The following is an 18,220-nucleotide window of genomic DNA, read 5'->3' as shown; positions in this document are numbered from 1 at the left end:
CAGAGCCCAGTAAGTTCCCCTTATCCAGTGAATCAGTTTGGGCAGGATGAGGGGAAGTGGGGACAGTGCATGCTCTATCAGAAATGCACAGAAAGTCAAAAACTGATCTCCGTACAGTTTGGATTTGTCCTGTAGGAGTGTACAGTGTCCCAGCAGAATGTACTGTCATCAGATTACTAGGTCCCAACTTGTTCAATCCTGTCTCTTTTTCAGGGTTTCCTCTTTCGGCCTGGGTTTGGCTAAAGCTGTTACAAAGTTATTTCTGACATGAATCACAGAATGACACAGATTCAGAAACAAGCTGAGACACAGAGAGAGTGAGAGCACAAGCACAGAGAAACTGAAAAGGTAAAGAGAGATTGATGAGGAGGTCAGGCAGAAAACTGTGTTAACACAGAGACAGAACTTTGAAGTGGCGAGCAGAGAGTTGTGATCATTTACAATGTCCGCCTGCCATGTGGGTTTGGTATTTCTGATCTGGTGCCAGGTTTTAAATCTTTCAGCAGCAGGGAATGAAGAATCTGCTGTTGACAATAGGAACCGTGGAAATGGAACTGTGTTCACTGTCCCCAGTAACAGACCCACCAGTCATTCACCAGGAGCTGGCTGGGAGACCAAGATTAAAGGAGCTACTTCACGTAGACAAGGAACTGCTTCAGGTGAGGAAGATCTGTCTGGATAATCTTTCCAGTGTTGTCACCTTTTCATAATTCTGGAGAAAACTGTGTAAGGAAGGAAGGGCTTGACATACCTTTTCAGGGTAATTGAGGTATTTTATCACTGCTCAAAAGGTCCAGGATGAGCACTATTAAAGTCAAACAACAAAGGCATAGACCAGAAAGCACAGCACGGGTATTCCAGTAGTAATAAAACATAGTTATTGTTCAGGTTACAAAAGGCTATTAAATAAAGTTTAACATGATCTGACTTATCATCTCGGCAAGGTGGGTCAGACCTGCAAGGGAGCATGATTCTTTGGCAGCAATAAAGGTTAGTTTAAACCTACCATCCAGGAGGTGAAGAGTTGTATTTTTGAGAGAGTGCATTCAGACTACATTCAGAAAAATATCGAACAGTGACATCACAGGAAAGTCATGACTTGATTCATTGCTCAGCAAATACTGTTGGGGATTTTGTTTCAACTTCAGATCTTTTGGGAAATACTATGTTCTGCATTAACACAGGGAAAGAAAAACAAACCCCTCACCCACCCATGCAACTATCTTCTTATTCATTCAGAGAATCTGGGTGATGCTGATTGGGCCAACATTTATTGATTATCCCTGGTTGCCCTTGAGAAGGTGGTGGTGAGCTGTTGCAGTTCTGAATGGCCCTCTCTACTTCTCTTACCTTTGTTTCTACGACACCAGTTTTGCTGGGCTCATTGATATGACACTTGATCAAACAGATTGCAAATTTCAATAGATTTCACCTCACCTCTGGGATTTATGTCTGAACCAAGGCTGTAATGAGGTTGGTTGCTGAGTGACCCTGGAAAAGCAGTTTTATATTCTTCATTCATGGATGAGGGCATTTCTGGCTGGGCCAACTATATTGCTATGGATCGGAAGGCAGACCAGGTAAAGAGAGCACTTTAATTCCTTAAAGGACATTAGTGAACCAGATGAGCTTCTACAACAACTAACAAAAGACACTTAATTCCAGATTGTTAAGGTGAATTCGCATTCCACCGTCTGCCATGGCAGGATGTGAACCCAAGTCCCCAGAACACTCCCTGTGACTCTCAACTAATAATCTAGTGATAATACCACAAGGCCATCACTCCACTGCTGATCAGTTGCTGCTTGATAGCACTGTCAATGACACCCTGCATTACTTTAATCATGACTGAGAATAAACTGATGGGACGGTAATTGGCCGGGTTGGATTTGTGCTATTTTGTCGTAATGAATGAATGTTGTGCCCTTATTCAAGAAGTATCACAAAGAAAAACCTAGCAACCATAGATCAGTAAACCTAACATCTATGGTAGATTAGAGTGGTACTGGAAAAGCACAGCAGGTCAGGCAGCATCCGACGAGTAGGAAGATCGACATTTCGGGCAAAACCCTTCATCAGGAATGAAGTTGGGAGCCTTGGGGTGGTGGGGGTGTGGAGAGATAACATTCATCTCTCCTTCTACCCTCCCCCCTCCCCCACCAAGGTTCTAAGTTTGTGAATGGATGGATAGAGTGGAAAGTGTCAGGTGTTTTCCCAGGGTGGAGGGTTTAATTACTGGGGGACACAGGTTTAAGGTATGGGGCGGGCGGGAAGTTTAAAAGAGATGTGCGAGGCAAATATTTTGCACAAAGGGTGGTGAGTGCCTGGAACGTGCTGCCAGAAGAGAGAGTGAAAGCAAATGGACCAATACATGAATAGGAAGGGAACACAGGGATATAGTAATTTCCACCCTGGGTAAAGGTTTCTAGCTATCCACTCTATCTATGTCTCGCATCATCTTGTACTCCTCTATCAAGTCACCTCTCATCCCTCTTCATTCCAATGAGAAAAGCCTGAGCTCCCTCAACCTTTCTTCATAAAACACGCCCTCCATCCCAGGCAGCATCCTGGTAAATCTCCTCTGCACCTTCTCTTAACCTTCCACATCCTTCCTATAATGAGGTGACCAGAACTGGACACAATATTCTAAGTGTTGTCTAACCAGGGCTTTATAGAACTACAGCATAACCTTGTCGCTCTTAAACTCAATCCCCCCGTTAATGAAAGCCAACACACCACATGCCTTCTTAACAACCCACCATCTTAGATGGCAACTTTGAGGGATCTATGGAGGTGGACTCCAAGATCATTCTATTCCCCACACTGCCAAGAATCTTAACATTAAACCTGAAATCTATTCAAATTCGACCTTCCAATGTGAATGACTTCACACTTTTCAAGGTTGAACACCATCTGCCACTTATCAGCCCAGCTCTGCATGTGTCAATGTCCACTGCAACCTACAAATGCCCTCCACACTATCCACAACTCCACCAACCTTTGTGTCTTTGGTAAACTTACTAAGCCACCCTTCCACTTCCTCATCCAAGTCATTTATAAAAATCACAAAGAGCAGAGGTCCCAGAACAGATCCCTGTGGAACATCATTGGTCACTGAGCTCCAAGCTGAATACTTTCCACCAACTACCACCCTCTGTCTTCTAGGGCCAGCCAGTTCTGTATCCAGATAGCCAGATTTCCCTGTATCCCATGCCTCCTTACTTTCTGCATGAGCCTACCATGGGGAACCTTATCAAACACCTTGTTAAAGTCTATATATACCACATTCACTGCTCTATCTTCATCAAAGTAGTTTTCAATAAGGTTTGTGGGGCATAACCTGCCCCTCCCAAAGCCATGCTACCTATCTATAATCAAGCTATGCTTTTCTAAATAATCATTAGTCCTGTCTCTCAGAATCCTCTCCAATAATTTGCCCAACGCAGATGTAAGATTGACTGGTCTGTAATTCCCAGGGTTGTCTCTATTCCCTTTCTTGAAAAAGGGAATAACATTTGCCTCTCTCCAATGGGTTACCACAATGTCATTGTCATTCTGCCCTGCCTGATAGGAAGGAGAGACTGAACAGAGATTTAGCAGAGAAAGGTTAACCTGTATGGGAACAGAGTCTTCATACTCACCAGGTCGACTGTGTTGGCAATGTCAATCATTCTTCGCACGACAGCTCCTCGATTACTGTCCATATTCTGATACTGGAAGGAAACAGAAGGGTTGGTACTGATTCAGTGAATCAAACAGACCAATTCAGACTCCCCATGATTACACACACCCTCCACTGCTCTCCAAACACTCCCCAAAGTTGTGTGGAGTCCTCATCATCCTTTCTGACTTCTTCACAGTGGGAGGGTTAGAGAGCACAGGCTGAGGCCATTCACCTAACCTTCCAGTGCTATACCTGTGGAGGAGCTCTCCTGTTAATATCACTTTCCTGCTCTGCCCCCATAGCCTGACATTGTTTCCCCCCCATCACATATTTGTTCGGCCCTTCTTTTGAAAGGTATTTTGAAACTGTAACCACGTTCATGGCTATGGGAAATTGGGAGTAGTGCAGGTAATATTGTGTATTTTAGTGCAGATTTGTGCAGATTTGATGGGCTGAAAGGCCTCTTCTCTACTACACCCTTTCAGACACTTCACATACAAGCACAAAGCAATCGAGATGAAGATTGTCATGACAGGTGAATGCCTGAACTTCAAAAAGTGATGATTAACATAAATTAATTACCAAGGTTCAAAGACATTGGGCCAGATTTTGCAAGGATTGTCTGCTCCTTCCCTTACAGGTGAAGATGGAGGTTGATATATTTGCCGGATTCCAATCAAGATTCCTTCAAAAATGTGGAGATTACTTTAAATCGGAGAGGTTCCTTTAGTGCAAACCTTGGCTACTTTTGACCACAGCGTTTGCTGTAATCTCGGAGTTGAATGTCTAGCAGAACAGAAATTGCCACTTTGGCAGCTGTTGTGAGAAGAAATACGTAAGGTGCTTTTGGGCCCCTTATCAAAGGAAAGAAATAATGGCATTGGAGGTAGTGCAGAGAAGGGGCACTGGGTATGAAGATACTAACCTTCGAAGGTCTGATGAAGAAGCAGCACTTCGAAAGCCAGTGCTTCAAAATATGACTATAATCTGGTGTTGTGTGACTTTTATCTTTGTCCATCCAAGACCAACACCAGCTCCTCCAAATCATGGGTATAAAAGGGCTGGCTTCTGAGTTATAGAGTTATAGAGATGTACAGTACGGAAACAGATCCTTCAGTTCTACTTGTCCATGTTGAACAGACATCCTAACCTGATCTCGCCCCACTTGCTAGCACTTGGCCCATATCCCCCCCCAACCCTTCCTATTCATGTACCCATCCAGATGCCTTTTAAATGGTGTAATTGTGCCAGCCTCCACCACTTCCTCTGGCAGCTCATTTCATACAGGCACCACCCTCTGTGTGAAAAAGTTACCCCTTAGGTCCCTGAAATATCTTTCCCTTATCACCCTAAACCTCTCTGCCCTCTAGTTCTGGACTCCCCTAGCCTAAGAAAAGACCTTGACTATTTATCCTATCCCTGCCCCTCATGATTTTATAAACCTCTATAAGGTCATCCCTCAGCCTCCATGCTCTGGGGAAAACAGTCCCAGCCTATTCGGTCTCTCCCGAAAGCTCAAACCCTCCAACCCTGGCAACATCCTTACAAATCTTTTCTGAACACTTTTCAAGTTTCAAACATCCTTCTGATAGAAATGAGACCAGAATTGCATGCAATATTCCAAAAGTGGCCTAACCAATGTCCTGTGCAGCCGCAACATGACTTCCTAACTCATATATCCATTCCTGATGAAGGACTTTTCCCTGAAACGCCAATTTACCTGCTCCTTGGATGCTGCCTGACCTGCTGTGCTTTTCCAGCAACATTCTAATCTTGACTCCTTTACTCAATATTCTGACCGAAAAGGAAAGCATACCAAACGCCTTCTTCACTATACTGTCTCCCTGCGACTCTGCTTGATTATTTTGGGCCTATACATATTGAAATAGAAATCGATGAGAAGTGAACTAATTGAAACATAAAAATTCCTCAGGGCCTCAGAACAAGGGGTTGAACATTGAAGACAGAGACGAAGAGGAATTTCTTCTCTCAGAGGCAAATGAATCTGTGGAATTCTTTACCATAAAAGGCTGTCATGGATGTGTTATTAAGTCTATTCATGGATGAAATGGATTTTTAATGTTACAGCTATTGAGTTATCAACATGAAAACACACCCTTCAGTCCAACTTGTCCACACTGACCAGACATCCCAGATGCTAGCATCTGGTTCATATCACTCGCATTCAGATATACATCAGGATGCCTTTTCAATATTGTAATTGTACCCACTTCTTCTGGCAGCTCATTCCATGCATGCACACCCTCTACATGAAAAAGTTGCCCCTCAGGTCCTTTCTTAAATCTTTCGTCTCTCACCTTATTTTGACTTGATTTATTGTCTCGTGTGGAAGAAAATGAGGACTGTAGATGTTGGAGATCAGAGTCAAGAGTGTGGTCCTGGAAAAGCACAGCCGGTCAGGCAGTATCTGTGGAGCAGGAAAATCAAAGTTTCCAGCATAAACTCTTCATCAGGAATGAGGCTCATGTACCTTGGTACAATGAAACGCTTTGTTTTGCGTGCAGTACAGGAAGATCATACCATGCAAAATTCATCATGGTAATAGAACAGAGCCAAATATGCAATGTTACGGCTGCAGGCAAGATGCACAAAGAAAGAGATCAATTTTAAATTTTAAATTTGTGAGGTCCATGCAGAAGTCTAGTAGCAGCAGGGAAGAAGCCATACTTGAATCTGTTGGTATGTGTTTTTAAGCTTTTGTATCTTTTGCCCAACTGAAGTAGTTAGAAGAGATTATAACCAGGATAGGTGTGGTCTTGATTATGCTGGTTGCCTTCCCTGTGCAGTAAGAAAGTGTAGATGGAGTCAATGGATGGAAGGCTGGCTTCCATGATGGACTGGGTTATATTCACAGCTCCGTAGTATATTATGCTTCTAGGCAGAACAGTTGCCATTAAACCTGCCCAGTTTTGGACTCCCTGACCCTATGAAAAAGACCTTGGTTTTTCACCCTATCCATGCTCCTCATGATTTTATGAACCTCGATATAGTCAGCTCTCAGCTCTGACACTGCACAGCCTCTCCCTATTATTCAAACCCTTGAGTGCCAACAGCATTCTTATAAATCTTTTCTGTAATCTCTCAGATTTAACAACATCCTTCCGTAAAAGGACAACTAGATTTGTACCCAGTACTCCAAAAGTGGCCTCGCTAATGTCTTGTGCTGCGGTGGCATGACATCCCAACTCCAATCAATGCACGAAGCAAAGGCAAGCATACCAATTGTCTTCTGCACCACCTTGTCTACCTGTATCACCACTTTCAAGGAACTTGACACCTTCTCCTCGAGGTCTCTTTCTTCGGGAACACATCCCAGGGCCCTATCATAAAGTATGTTAGTCCTGCTCTGATTTGCCACACCAAAATACAGCATTTGTTTAAAGTAAACTCCATCTGCCATTCCTTGGACCATCAGCCCATCTGATTAAGCTCCTGTTGTCTGAGATAACCTTCTTCACCCTCTACTAAATCACCTCATTTGGTCTCATGTGCAAACTCACTAATCATACCTCTTATATTCGCATCCACAAAAAGCAGTGGACACAGCACGGATCCTTGTGTCACACCACTAGTCACAAGCCTCTCGCCCAAAAAAGCAATCCTCTGTCACCACCCTCTGTTTCCTACTTTCAAGTGAATTTTGTATCCAATTGGCTAGCTCTGCCTGGGTCCCATGTGATCGAACCTTACTAACCATTCTACCGTGTGGATCTTATCGAACAATTTGCTGAAGTCCATATGGGCAACTTCTACTGTTCTGCCTTCATCAGCCATCTTCGTTACTTCTTTCAAACACTTACATTTGTCAGACATGATTTCCCACACACACTATCCCTCAACAGTCAAGATTAGAGTGGTTCTGGAAAAGCACAGCAAGTCAGGCAGCATCCGAGAAGCAGGAAAATCGACATTTGTCATTAGCCCTATTCCTGATGAAGGGCTTTTGCCCGAAATGTCGATTTTCCTGCTCTTCGGATGCTGCCTGACCTGCTGTGCTTTTCCAACACTACTGTATTCTAGACTCTGATTTCCAGCATCTGCAGTCCACACTTTTGCCTAATGTCTATGTTAGGTAAGTTACTTGTGAAGATTCTGAGAAATAGGATAAACATGCATTTTGAAAGACAGGGTTTGATTAGGAGTGCATGGGAAATCATGCCTCAAAAATTTGTTAGAGTTCTTTAATGAAGTGAACAGCAGAGTTGATGAGTAGACAGAGTTGATATGGATTTCAGTAAGGCCTTTGATAAGGTTCCACATGATAGGCTGCTCTGAAAGGTTACCACGATGTGGAGGTGCGGGTGTAGGACAGGGGTGGCTCAAATTAAAAATCACACAACACCAGGTTGCAGTGAAAAGGTTGAAACTATAACCTGGTGTTGTGTGATTTTTAAACTGAAAGAAGTTAGGTCGCATGGAATTCAGGAGGAGCTGGCAATTTGGATACTCAGTTAGTTTGATGGGAGGAAGCAGAGGATAATAGTGGAAGGTGCTTGTCGGACTGGAGGCCTGTGACTAGTGGAGTGCCTCAGGGGTTGATGCTGGGCCCACTGCGGTTTGTTATCTATATCAATGATTTGGATGAGAATGTACAAGACATGACTAATAAGTTTGCTGATGACACTAAAATAGCAAGTATCGTAAACAGTGAGGAAGGTTATCAGAAATTTCAGCAGGACCTTGATCAGTTGGGGAAATGGGCTGAGAAATGGCAAATGGAGTTTAATATAGATAAGTCTAAGATCTTGCATTTTGGACAGTCACATCAAGGTAGGCGATTCATGGCAAATGGTGGGGCCTTAAGGAGTATAGTGGAACAGAGGGACCTTGGAGTTCAGGTGCACAGTTCTCTGAAAGTGGAGTCCCAGGTACACAGGACAGTGAAGATGGCTTTTGGCACACTGGCCTTCATCAGTCAGGGAACTGAGTAGAGAAGTTGGGAAGTTATGTTGCAGCAGTACAGAATGTTGGTGAGGCCACATATAGAGTATTGTGTTCAGTTTTGGTCTCCTTTCTATTGGAAATATGTTATTAAACTGGAAGAGTGCAAAAGAAATTTACAAGGATGTTGGCAGGACTCAAGAGTCTGCGTTATAAGAAGAGGTTGGACAAGCTCGGAGCTTTTCTTTCAATCGTAGGAGACTGAGGGGTTCTTATCAAAGTGTCTGAGATCATGAGTGGCATAAGATGTGCAGCATGGAAACAGACCCTTTGGTCCAACCTGTCCATGCCATCCAGATATCCCAACCCAATCTAGTCCCAACCTACCAGCACCTGGCCCATATCCCTTCCTATTCATATACCCATCCAAATGCCTCTTAAATGTTGCAATTGTACCAGCCTCCACCACTTTCTCTGGCAGCTCATTCCATACACGTACCACCCTCTGAGTAAAAATGTTGCCCCTTAGGTTGCTTTTATATCTTTCCTCTCTCACCCTAAATCTATGCCCTCTAGTTCTGGACTCCCTGACCCCAGGGAAAAGACTTTGTCTATTTACCCTATCCATGCCCCTCATAATTTTTTAAAACTCTATAAGGTCACCCCTCAGCCTCCGTCGCTCCAGGGAAAACAGCCCCAGCCTGTTCAGCCTCTCCCTGTAGCTCAAATCCTCCAACCCTGGCAACATCATTGTAAAGACTTTGTGAACCCTTACATGTTTCACAACATCTTTCCAATAGGAAGGAGACCAGAATTGCAAGCAATATTCCAACAGTGGCCTAACCAATGTCCTGTACAGCTGCAACATGACCTCCCAACTCCTGGACTCAATATTCTGATCAATAAAGGAAAGCATACCAAACACCTTCTTCACTATCCTATCTACCTGCGACTCCACTTTCAAGGAGCTATGAACCTGCACTCCAAGGTCTCTTTGTTCAGCAACACTCCCTGGGACCTTACCATTAAGTGTATAAGTCCTGCTAAGATTTGCTTTCCAAAAATGCAGCACTTCACATTTATCGAAATTAAACTCCATCTGCCACTTCTCAGCCCATTGGCCCATCTGGTCAAGATCCTGTTGTAAGCTGAGGTAACCCTCTTACCTGTCCACTAAACCTCCAAGTTTGGTGTCATCTGCAAACTTACTAACTGTACCTCTAATGTCTCATCCAAATCATTTATGTAAATGACATAACTTTTTCCCCAGGTACAACAGAGTGTTACAAGGGGACATAAATATAAGGTGAAGGGTGGAAGGTATAGGGGAGATGTCAGGCGTGGGTTCTTTACCCAGAGAGTGGTGGGGGCATGGAATGCGCTGCCCGTGGGAGTGGTGGAGTCGGAATCATTGGCGACCTTTAAGCGGCATTTGGATAGGTACATGGATGGGTACTTAATCTAGGTTAGAAGTTCGGCACAACATCGTGGGCCGAAGGGCCTGTTCTGTGCTGTATTGTTCTATGTTCTAAAGTAGAGGGCCCAGCACCGATCTTTGTGGAACTCCACTGGTCACAGGCCTCCAGTGTGAAAAACAACCCTCAACCACCACCCTCTGTCTTCTACCTTTGAGCCAGTTCTGTATCCAAATGGCTAGTTCTCCCTGTATTCCATGAGATCTAATCTTGCTAATCAGTCTCCCATGGGGAACCTTGTCGAATGCCTTACTGAAGACTATATAGGTCACATCTACTGTTCTGCCCTCATCAATCTTCTTTGTTACCCCTTCAAAAAACTCAATCAAGTTTGTGAGACATGATTTCCCACGCACAAAGCCATGTTGACAATCCCTAGTCAGTCCTTGCCTTTCCAAATACATGTACATCCTGTCCCTCAGGATTCCCTCCAACAACTTGCCCACCACTGAGGTCAGGCTCACCGGTCTATAGTTCCCTGGCTTGTCTTTACCGCCCTTCTTAAACAGTGGCACCACGTTTGCCAACCTCCAGTCTTCTGGCACCTCACCTGTAACTATCGATGATACAAAAATCTCAGCAAGAGGCCCAGCAATCACGTCTCTAGCTTCCCAAAGAATTCTCGGGTACACCTGATCAGGTCCTGGGGATTTATCCATCTTTAACCGTTTCAAGACATCCAGCACTTCCTCCTCTGTAATATGGACATTTTGCAAGATGTCACCATCTATTTCCCTACAGTCTATATCTCCCATATCCTTTTCCACAGTAAACACTGATGCAAAATATTCATTTAGTATCTCCCCCATTTTCTGTGATTCCACACAAAGACCGCCTTGCTGATATCTGAGCTCCTTTCTAGTCAGCCTGTAATCCTCTAAAGTTGTGCTAGATCCTTGCTTCCTCCATCTTACATAAGCTGCCTTCTTCCTTTTGACGAGAAGCTCCTCTGTTCTCGTCATCCAAGGTTCTTTAATCCTACCTCTTCTTACCTGTCTCAGAGGAACAAATTTGTGTAGCACTCGCAACAACTGCTCCTTAAACGGTCTCCACATGTCTGCTTTGCCCTTTCTATGGAACAATTGCTCCCAGTCTGTACTTCCCAACTGCTGTCTGATAGCGTTATAGTTTCCTTTTCCCCAATTAAGTATCTTCTCTTGGCAACTGCTCCTTTCCCTCTCCAAAGCTATGGTAAATGTGAGGCAGTTGTGGTCACTGTCACCAAAGTGTTCTCCCACACCTGACACCTGTCCTGGCTCATTGCTGAACACCAAATCCAAAATGGCCTCTCCCTTCGTCAGTCTGTGTACATACTGAGTAAGGAAACCCTCCTGAACGCACCTGACAAAAACAGCTCCATCCAAACCATCTGCCCTGAGGAGGTTCCAGTCGATATTGGGAAAGTTGAAGTCACCCATAACAACAACCCTGCTACATCTGCATTTTTCCAAAGCCTGCCAGCTTATCAGTTCTTCAATCTCTCTACTGCTATTAGGTGGTCCGTAGAAAGCCCCCAGTGAGGTGGCTGCTCCCTTGCTGTTCCTATCTTCCACCCATACTGACTCAGTAGACAAACCTTCCTCAACAACCTTCGTTTCTGTAACTGTGATGCACTCTCTGATTAGCAATGCTCCACCCCCTCCTCTTTCTCCACCCTCCCTGTTTTTAAACGTTTTAAATCCTGGATCATCTGGCAACCATTCCTGCCCCTGTGAAATCCACGTCTCCATTATGGCCACAACATCATATCCCAAGTACTGATCCAAGCTCTCAGTTCATCATTCTTATTTCTGACACTCCTTGCGTTAAAGCAGAGACACTTTAACCTGATCCCTTTGTTTCATCACATGAGAAACTTCCTGATAGATTCACTACATCCTGTCACTGCCCCATCTGCAACTGACCCCCTCTCAGATATGTGGCTCTGATTCCACCCCCTGCCAAGTGAGTTTAAACTCTCCCGAACCACACGACCAAACTCCCACCCAGGACATTTGCACCCCTCCAGTTCAGGTGCAACCCGTCCTTCATGTGCAGGTTCCACCTTCCCCAGAAGACATCCCAATGGTCTAGGTATCTGAAGCCCTTCCTCCTGCACCAGCCTCGCAGCCACGTGTTAAACTGCATTTGCTGACTGTTCCTTACCTCACTATCTCATGGCACTGGTAGCAAACCCGAGGTCACTACTCTACTTGTCCTGCTCTTCAGCTTCCAAATTAACTCTCTGTAGTCACTTTTCAGATCCTCAATCCCTTTCCTGGCTGTATCATTGGTGCCAATATGTACCACAATTTCTGGCTGCTCACCTTCCCCCTTCAGAATCTTGTAAACCCGATCGGCGACATCCTGGACCCTGGCATCGGGGAGGCAACATACCTTCTGGGAGTCCCCTTCCTGACCACATATTCTCCTGTCAATCCATCTCACTACTGAGTCCGCTACCACTAGCGCTTTTCTAATCTCTCCCCTTCCCTTCTGAGCCACAGTGCCAGGCTCAGTGCCAGAGACCTGACAACTATGGCTTCCCCTGGTAGGCCATCTCCACTAGCAGTATCCAAAACGGTATACTTATTGCTGAGGGGAATGGCCACAGGGGATCCCTGCCCTTTCTGTTGGTTCCCTTTCCTCCCCTTGACTATAACCCTAATCTTATGCAGGAGCCCTTGGTGGGGCACCTGTTGAATGTCTTTTGGAAATCCAGATGCAGCACATCCACTAGGCCTCCCTTGTCCATCGTGTTCGTAATGTCTTAATAGAATTGCAGTAAATTAGTTCAGCATGATCTGCCTTTCATGAATCCCTGCTGTGTCTGGCGAGATGTTTTCCTATTTCTTCCTTGATGGTAGATTCAAGCATTTTATCCCACGACAGAAGTTATGTTAACTGGCCTACAGGGAACAAGGTAATGGCAGAGGAGTTGAACAGATATTTTGCACCAGTATCAAACATCCCATTTATTCTTAAGAATACAGGTGACACTTCTTCCTGGGAAAGGCAGATAGAACAGAAATAGGGACCAGTAAGCTATGAATGGAGTCAGTGGAAAAGATGAAGTCTAAATGGTGATCTGCAGTCTAGCAATACACAAAATACAGTAAATATACTTGAGCAGTTACAGTGCAGATTACAACATGGAATTATTATTTTGTGCAGATAACAGAGTCTTGGTTCAAGGAATGGCAGGATTGGCTATTAAGGATTCTTGATTCTAAATGTTCAGAAAGACAGAGAGGGAGAAAAAAGGAGGATGGTTCCGTATTTGGTTAAGTAGCGCTCCACAATGCTGGAGACAGTGGATAAGGTCATGGAAGCAGTTAAATAGAAACTTCGGAACTGCAGCAGGCCATTCAGATCCTTGAACCCATTCTGCCATGCAATGAGATCACAGCAAATTTGTGGTCAAAATCCATATACCTGCCTTTGGCCTTTTTTTTGTTTATTACCTTTGCTTAATAAGAATTTAGGAACCTCATTTAAAATGAACTGGTCCAGAATCCGTTGGTCTGGTGGAACAGGATCGAGAGACTGAATGGCTTCCTCCTGTTCCTAAAATGTTATGTTTTTGCTTGTTCTTGCTTGGGATAAACCTATACTGTGAGTCATGAATTAATTCCCTGAAAATCGTTGGTGCAATGTATTTAGGGTCATACAGTCAGAGAGTCCTATAGCACAGAGATGGGCCCTTTGGCCCAAATGGATCCATACTGACCAAAATATCCATCCATGCTAACCCCATTTCCCAGCACTTGGCCCATATCCTTCTAAACCTTTCCTATCCATGAATTTGTCCAAATGCCTTTTAAATGTTGTTAATGTACCTGCCTCAACCACTTGCACTGGCAGCTCATTCTACATGTGTACCACTCTCGGTCTAAAACAGTGCCCCTCGGATTCCCTTTTATTCTTTTCTGTCTGATGTCCTCTAGTCCTTAATTCTCCAATCCATTTACCCTATCCATGCCTCTCACTATCTTATACACTTCTGTGAGAACCCCCCTTAACCCCACCCTTTCTCCTACACCCTAATGAAGAAGTCCTAGCTTGTTCCAACCTCTCTCTATAACTCAGGCCATTAAGTCTGGCAACATCCTTGTAAATTTCTTCTGTTCTCTTTCCAGTTTAATAACATCCTTCCTATAGCAAGGTGACCAAAACTGAACAGATCCACTAAGTGCAGCCTCAACAATGTCCTGTACAACTGTAATATAACTTCCCAACTTCTCTACTCAGTGCCCTGACTGATGAAGGCCAGTGTGCCAAAAGCCTTCTTCACTGTCCTGTGTACCTGGAACTCCACTTTCAGAGAACTGTGCACCTGAACTCCAAGGTCCCTCTGTTCCACTACACTCCTTAAGGCCTTACCATTCACCATAAAACTCCTACCTTGACTTGACTTTCCAAAATGCAAGATCTCACACTTATCTGTATTAAACTCCATTTGTTATTTCTTAGCCCACTTCCCCAGCTGATCAAGGTCCTGCTGCAATTTCTGATAACCTTCCTCACTGTCCATGATACCTCCCATTTTAGTGTCAATCGCAAACTTACTAATCATGCCTTGTACATTCTCATCCAAATCATTGGTAAAGATAACAAACAGCAATGGGCCCACAAAGTTAAAAATCACACAACAGGTTACAGTCCAACAGCTTTAACTGGAAGCACTAGCATTCAGAGCACTGCTCCTCCATCAAGTGGTTTTTAGATTAGATTACATTACAGTGTGGAAACAGGCCCTTCGGCCCAACAAGTTGTGGAGTGATGTAACAGTGTGATGGAACTGAAATCATACATTGAACAAGACCTGGATTGTTTGTCAAGTTCTCAACTGTTAGAATGACCATGTTGGTTTTAGTTCTTTCACATGTAAAACGCAAAGCTTTTTTAAAAGTTACATTCTCAAGTGAACCTAAACAGTTGGTGTCATGTTGACCCAGATAATGTATTGAAGGTGTGAGCTTCCCTGTGTGAGACTGTCTGTGCCACAATGGTCACACTGATTCTAATCTAAAAAACAGACTTACAGAATCTTACATGGATTCAACTACATCTTTGTGCAGTTCAGACCAGTGAAAATGTTTTTGTATTTCAGATTGAGTTTTTCTCACTCCTAAACGTTCCACTAGTGGTAGCTCATGCACTACCCATAACACCTCCTTATTATAACCCACTGGCAATATGACTTGATGAACATCTGTCCATTTTTCATCTGCCTGAATATGTGATGGTTTCCATTTCCTCATTCAGACATTTTTTTTAAGATAGTAACATTCAGGGAATACATTGAATTCTTTTTTCTGTGTGTACCTTTTGACAAAATGCTTTAAATTTTCTTCTTTCTGCTGTAACTCAGTTAATTTATCTGAGTTAAAAATGTCTGCTTTGCCATCTATCTGCTCCTGTTCTGTGTCAACCATCTGATCAAACAGGATCTCTGCTCATTCCACATCAACTTTCTTATCTGTGCAAAGTTAAAAATGACACAACGCCAGGTTATAGTCCAACAGATTTAACTGGAAGCACTAGCTTTCACAGCGCTGCTCCTTCATCAGGTGGTTGTAGAGAATAAGATTGTAAGACACAGAATTTACAGCAAAGGTTTACAATGTGATGTAACTGAAATTATATATTGAAAAAGACCTGGATTGTTTGTTAAGTTTCTCATCTGTTAGAATGACCATGTTGGTTTCAGTTCTTTTATATGTAAATCATAAATTGTTTTTAAAAGTTACATTAAGTGAAATTTAACAATTGGTATCATGTTGACCCAGATAATGTATTGAAGGTGTGAGCTTCCCTGTGTGAGACTATCTGTGCCACAATGGTCAGACTGATTCAAATCTAAAAAACAGATTTACAGAATCTTACATGGATTCATGCAGTTTTTGAGCAAAGTAAAATGTGATTCTGCAAGTACAGATTCAACTCACAAATTTATATGTGTATGTGTGCATGTGGGTGTGTGTGTGTTAGGGGGTGGCAGGGGGAGGGTTGTGGGTGTCTGTGAGAGGGTATGTGTGTGAGTGTGGGAGTGTATGTGTGAGCATATGAGAGAGGCTCTGCGTGAGTGTGTATGTCTGTAGGCATGTGTAGGAGAGTGTGGGTGTGTGTGTGTGTGTGCGTGTGTGTGTGTGCGCATGTGTATAGTGCAATGGGGCCACCTGTAGTCTGACATGAACCCAAGGTCCCGGTTGAGGCCATCACCATGGGTACCAAACTTGGCTATCAGCATCTGATCGGCCACTTTTCAATGCTTCCTGTCCCAAAGTCTGCCTTGGAGGATGGTTACCTGCAGGTCTGAGATCGAATATCCCGGACCACTGACGTGTTCTCCGACTTGGAGGGTACACTCCTGTCTATTGATTGTTATGCGGTGTCTATTCATCCGTTGCCATAGCCACTGCTTGGTCTTGCCAATGTACCATGTCTCAGGGCATCCTTTTCTGCAGTGTATGAGATAGACAACGTTGTGTAAGTTGCATGAGTACCTGCCACGTACACCAGGGGCCCAGCACTGATCCCTGATGCATCCCACTAGTCACAGGCCTTCAGTCTGATAAGCACCCTTCCACTATCACCCTCTGCTTCCTACCATCAATCCAATTGCCAGCTGCTCCTGGATTCCATGCGATCAAACTTTTCAGCTCAGCCTACTAAGGGGAACCTTATCAAAGGCCTTACTAAATCCAGATAGACTACATCTACCGCCCTACCCTTGTCAATCTTCCTGGGCACTTCATCAAAGCACTCTAACAAATTTGTCAGACATGATCTCCCACACACACAGCCATGCTAATCAAATCCTGACTTTCCAAGTACATCTATATCTTATTGCTCAGAATCTTCTCAAGTAACTTACCTACTACAGATTTTAAGCTCGCTGTTTGATAGTTCTTAGGCTTTTCTTTGCAGCCTTCTTGAATAACGGCACAACATTCCCTACCCTCCAGTCTTCAGGACCTCAGCTATGGCTAACGATGATGCAAAATGCCAGGGTCCCTACAATTTCTTCTCTAGAGTCTTGCAGTGTCCTTGGATATATATGGTCAGGACCAGGAGATTTATCCACCTTTATACATTCTAATATGTCCAACACCTCCTTTACTGTGATATGGACTGTCCCCAAGACATTACTACTAACTTTCCCAAGTTCCCAAGTCTACATATCTTTCTCCACGGAAAACACAGGGAATAAATATTCATTGAGGATCTTGCCCATCTCTTGTGGTTCTATACATATATGTCCATTTTAGTCCTTGAGGGGCCCTATTGTCTGTTTAGCTATTCTCTGAAGAGACTGCATTAAATAAAGGGTACCATTTGAGACTCCAGGATGGTGTGATGCATCCCTGGGTCAACGACATCTCAGAGCATTTGAAACAAATTCTCAGAAAAGTTGCAGCCAGAGGTCATTGTGCACATTGGTACCAACAACATTGTAAGAAAAAGGGCTAAGGTCCTGCAGAATAAATGCAGGGAGTTACGCAGGAGGTTAAAAAGTAGGATCCTGAGGATAGTAATTTCTGGATTAGTGGTGCTGGAAGAGCACAGCAGTTCAGGCAGCATCCGACTTCCGTAAAGACCATTCCCTTGGTGACTACCTGGTCAGGTCCACGCCCACCTACAACCCACCCTCCCATCCTGGCACTTTCCACTGCCACCGCAGGAACTGTAAAACCTGCAACAAAACCTCCTCACTCACCTCTATCCAAGGCCCTAAAGGAGCCTTCGTCACATCGATCAAAGTTTTACTTGCACATCCACTAATATCATTGATTGTATCCGTTGCTCCCGAGGCAGTCTCCTCTATATTGGAGAGACTGGGCGCCTCCTAGCAGAGCACTTTAGGGAACATCCCTGGGACACCTGCACCAATTAACCACACCGCCCCGTGGCCCAACATTTCAACTCCCCCTCCCAATCTGCCGAGGACATGGAGGTCCTGGGCCTCCTTCACCGCTGCTCCCTCACCACCAGACGCCTGGAGGAAGAACGCCTCATCTTCCGCCTCGGAACACTTCAACCCCAGGGCATCAATGTGGACTTCAACAGTTTCCTCATTTCCCCTTCCCCCACCTCACCTTAGTTCCAAACTCCAGCTCAGCACTGTCCCCATGACTTGTCCGGACTTGTCCTACCTGCCTATCTCCTTTTCCACCTATCCACTCCACCCTCTCCT

At 44.2% G+C, this 18,220-nt stretch overlaps 1 protein-coding gene across 1 annotated transcript in view; it reads left to right on the top strand.

Moving 5' to 3' along the window:
- The first annotated feature begins 442 nt into the window (after positions 1-442).
- Positions 443-18,220, top strand: part of LOC122544470 (disintegrin and metalloproteinase domain-containing protein 12-like) — a 255,817-nt gene continuing 238,039 nt past the window's right edge. The window contains exon 1 of the mRNA XM_087992302.1: positions 443-659. Coding sequence (XP_087848428.1) covers positions 443-659 — 217 coding nt within the window. The remainder of the gene's footprint in view (positions 660-18,220) is intronic.

Source organism: Chiloscyllium plagiosum, unplaced genomic scaffold (genome assembly GCF_037043375.1).
Source record: "Chiloscyllium plagiosum isolate Xiang-an unplaced genomic scaffold, Cpla_swu_hap1 HiC_scaffold_1, whole genome shotgun sequence".
Classification (NCBI taxonomy): domain Eukaryota; kingdom Metazoa; phylum Chordata; class Chondrichthyes; order Orectolobiformes; family Hemiscylliidae; genus Chiloscyllium; species Chiloscyllium plagiosum.
The sequence above is the reverse complement of the archived record's forward strand: the minus strand, read 5'-3'. Positions and strand labels throughout refer to the sequence as shown.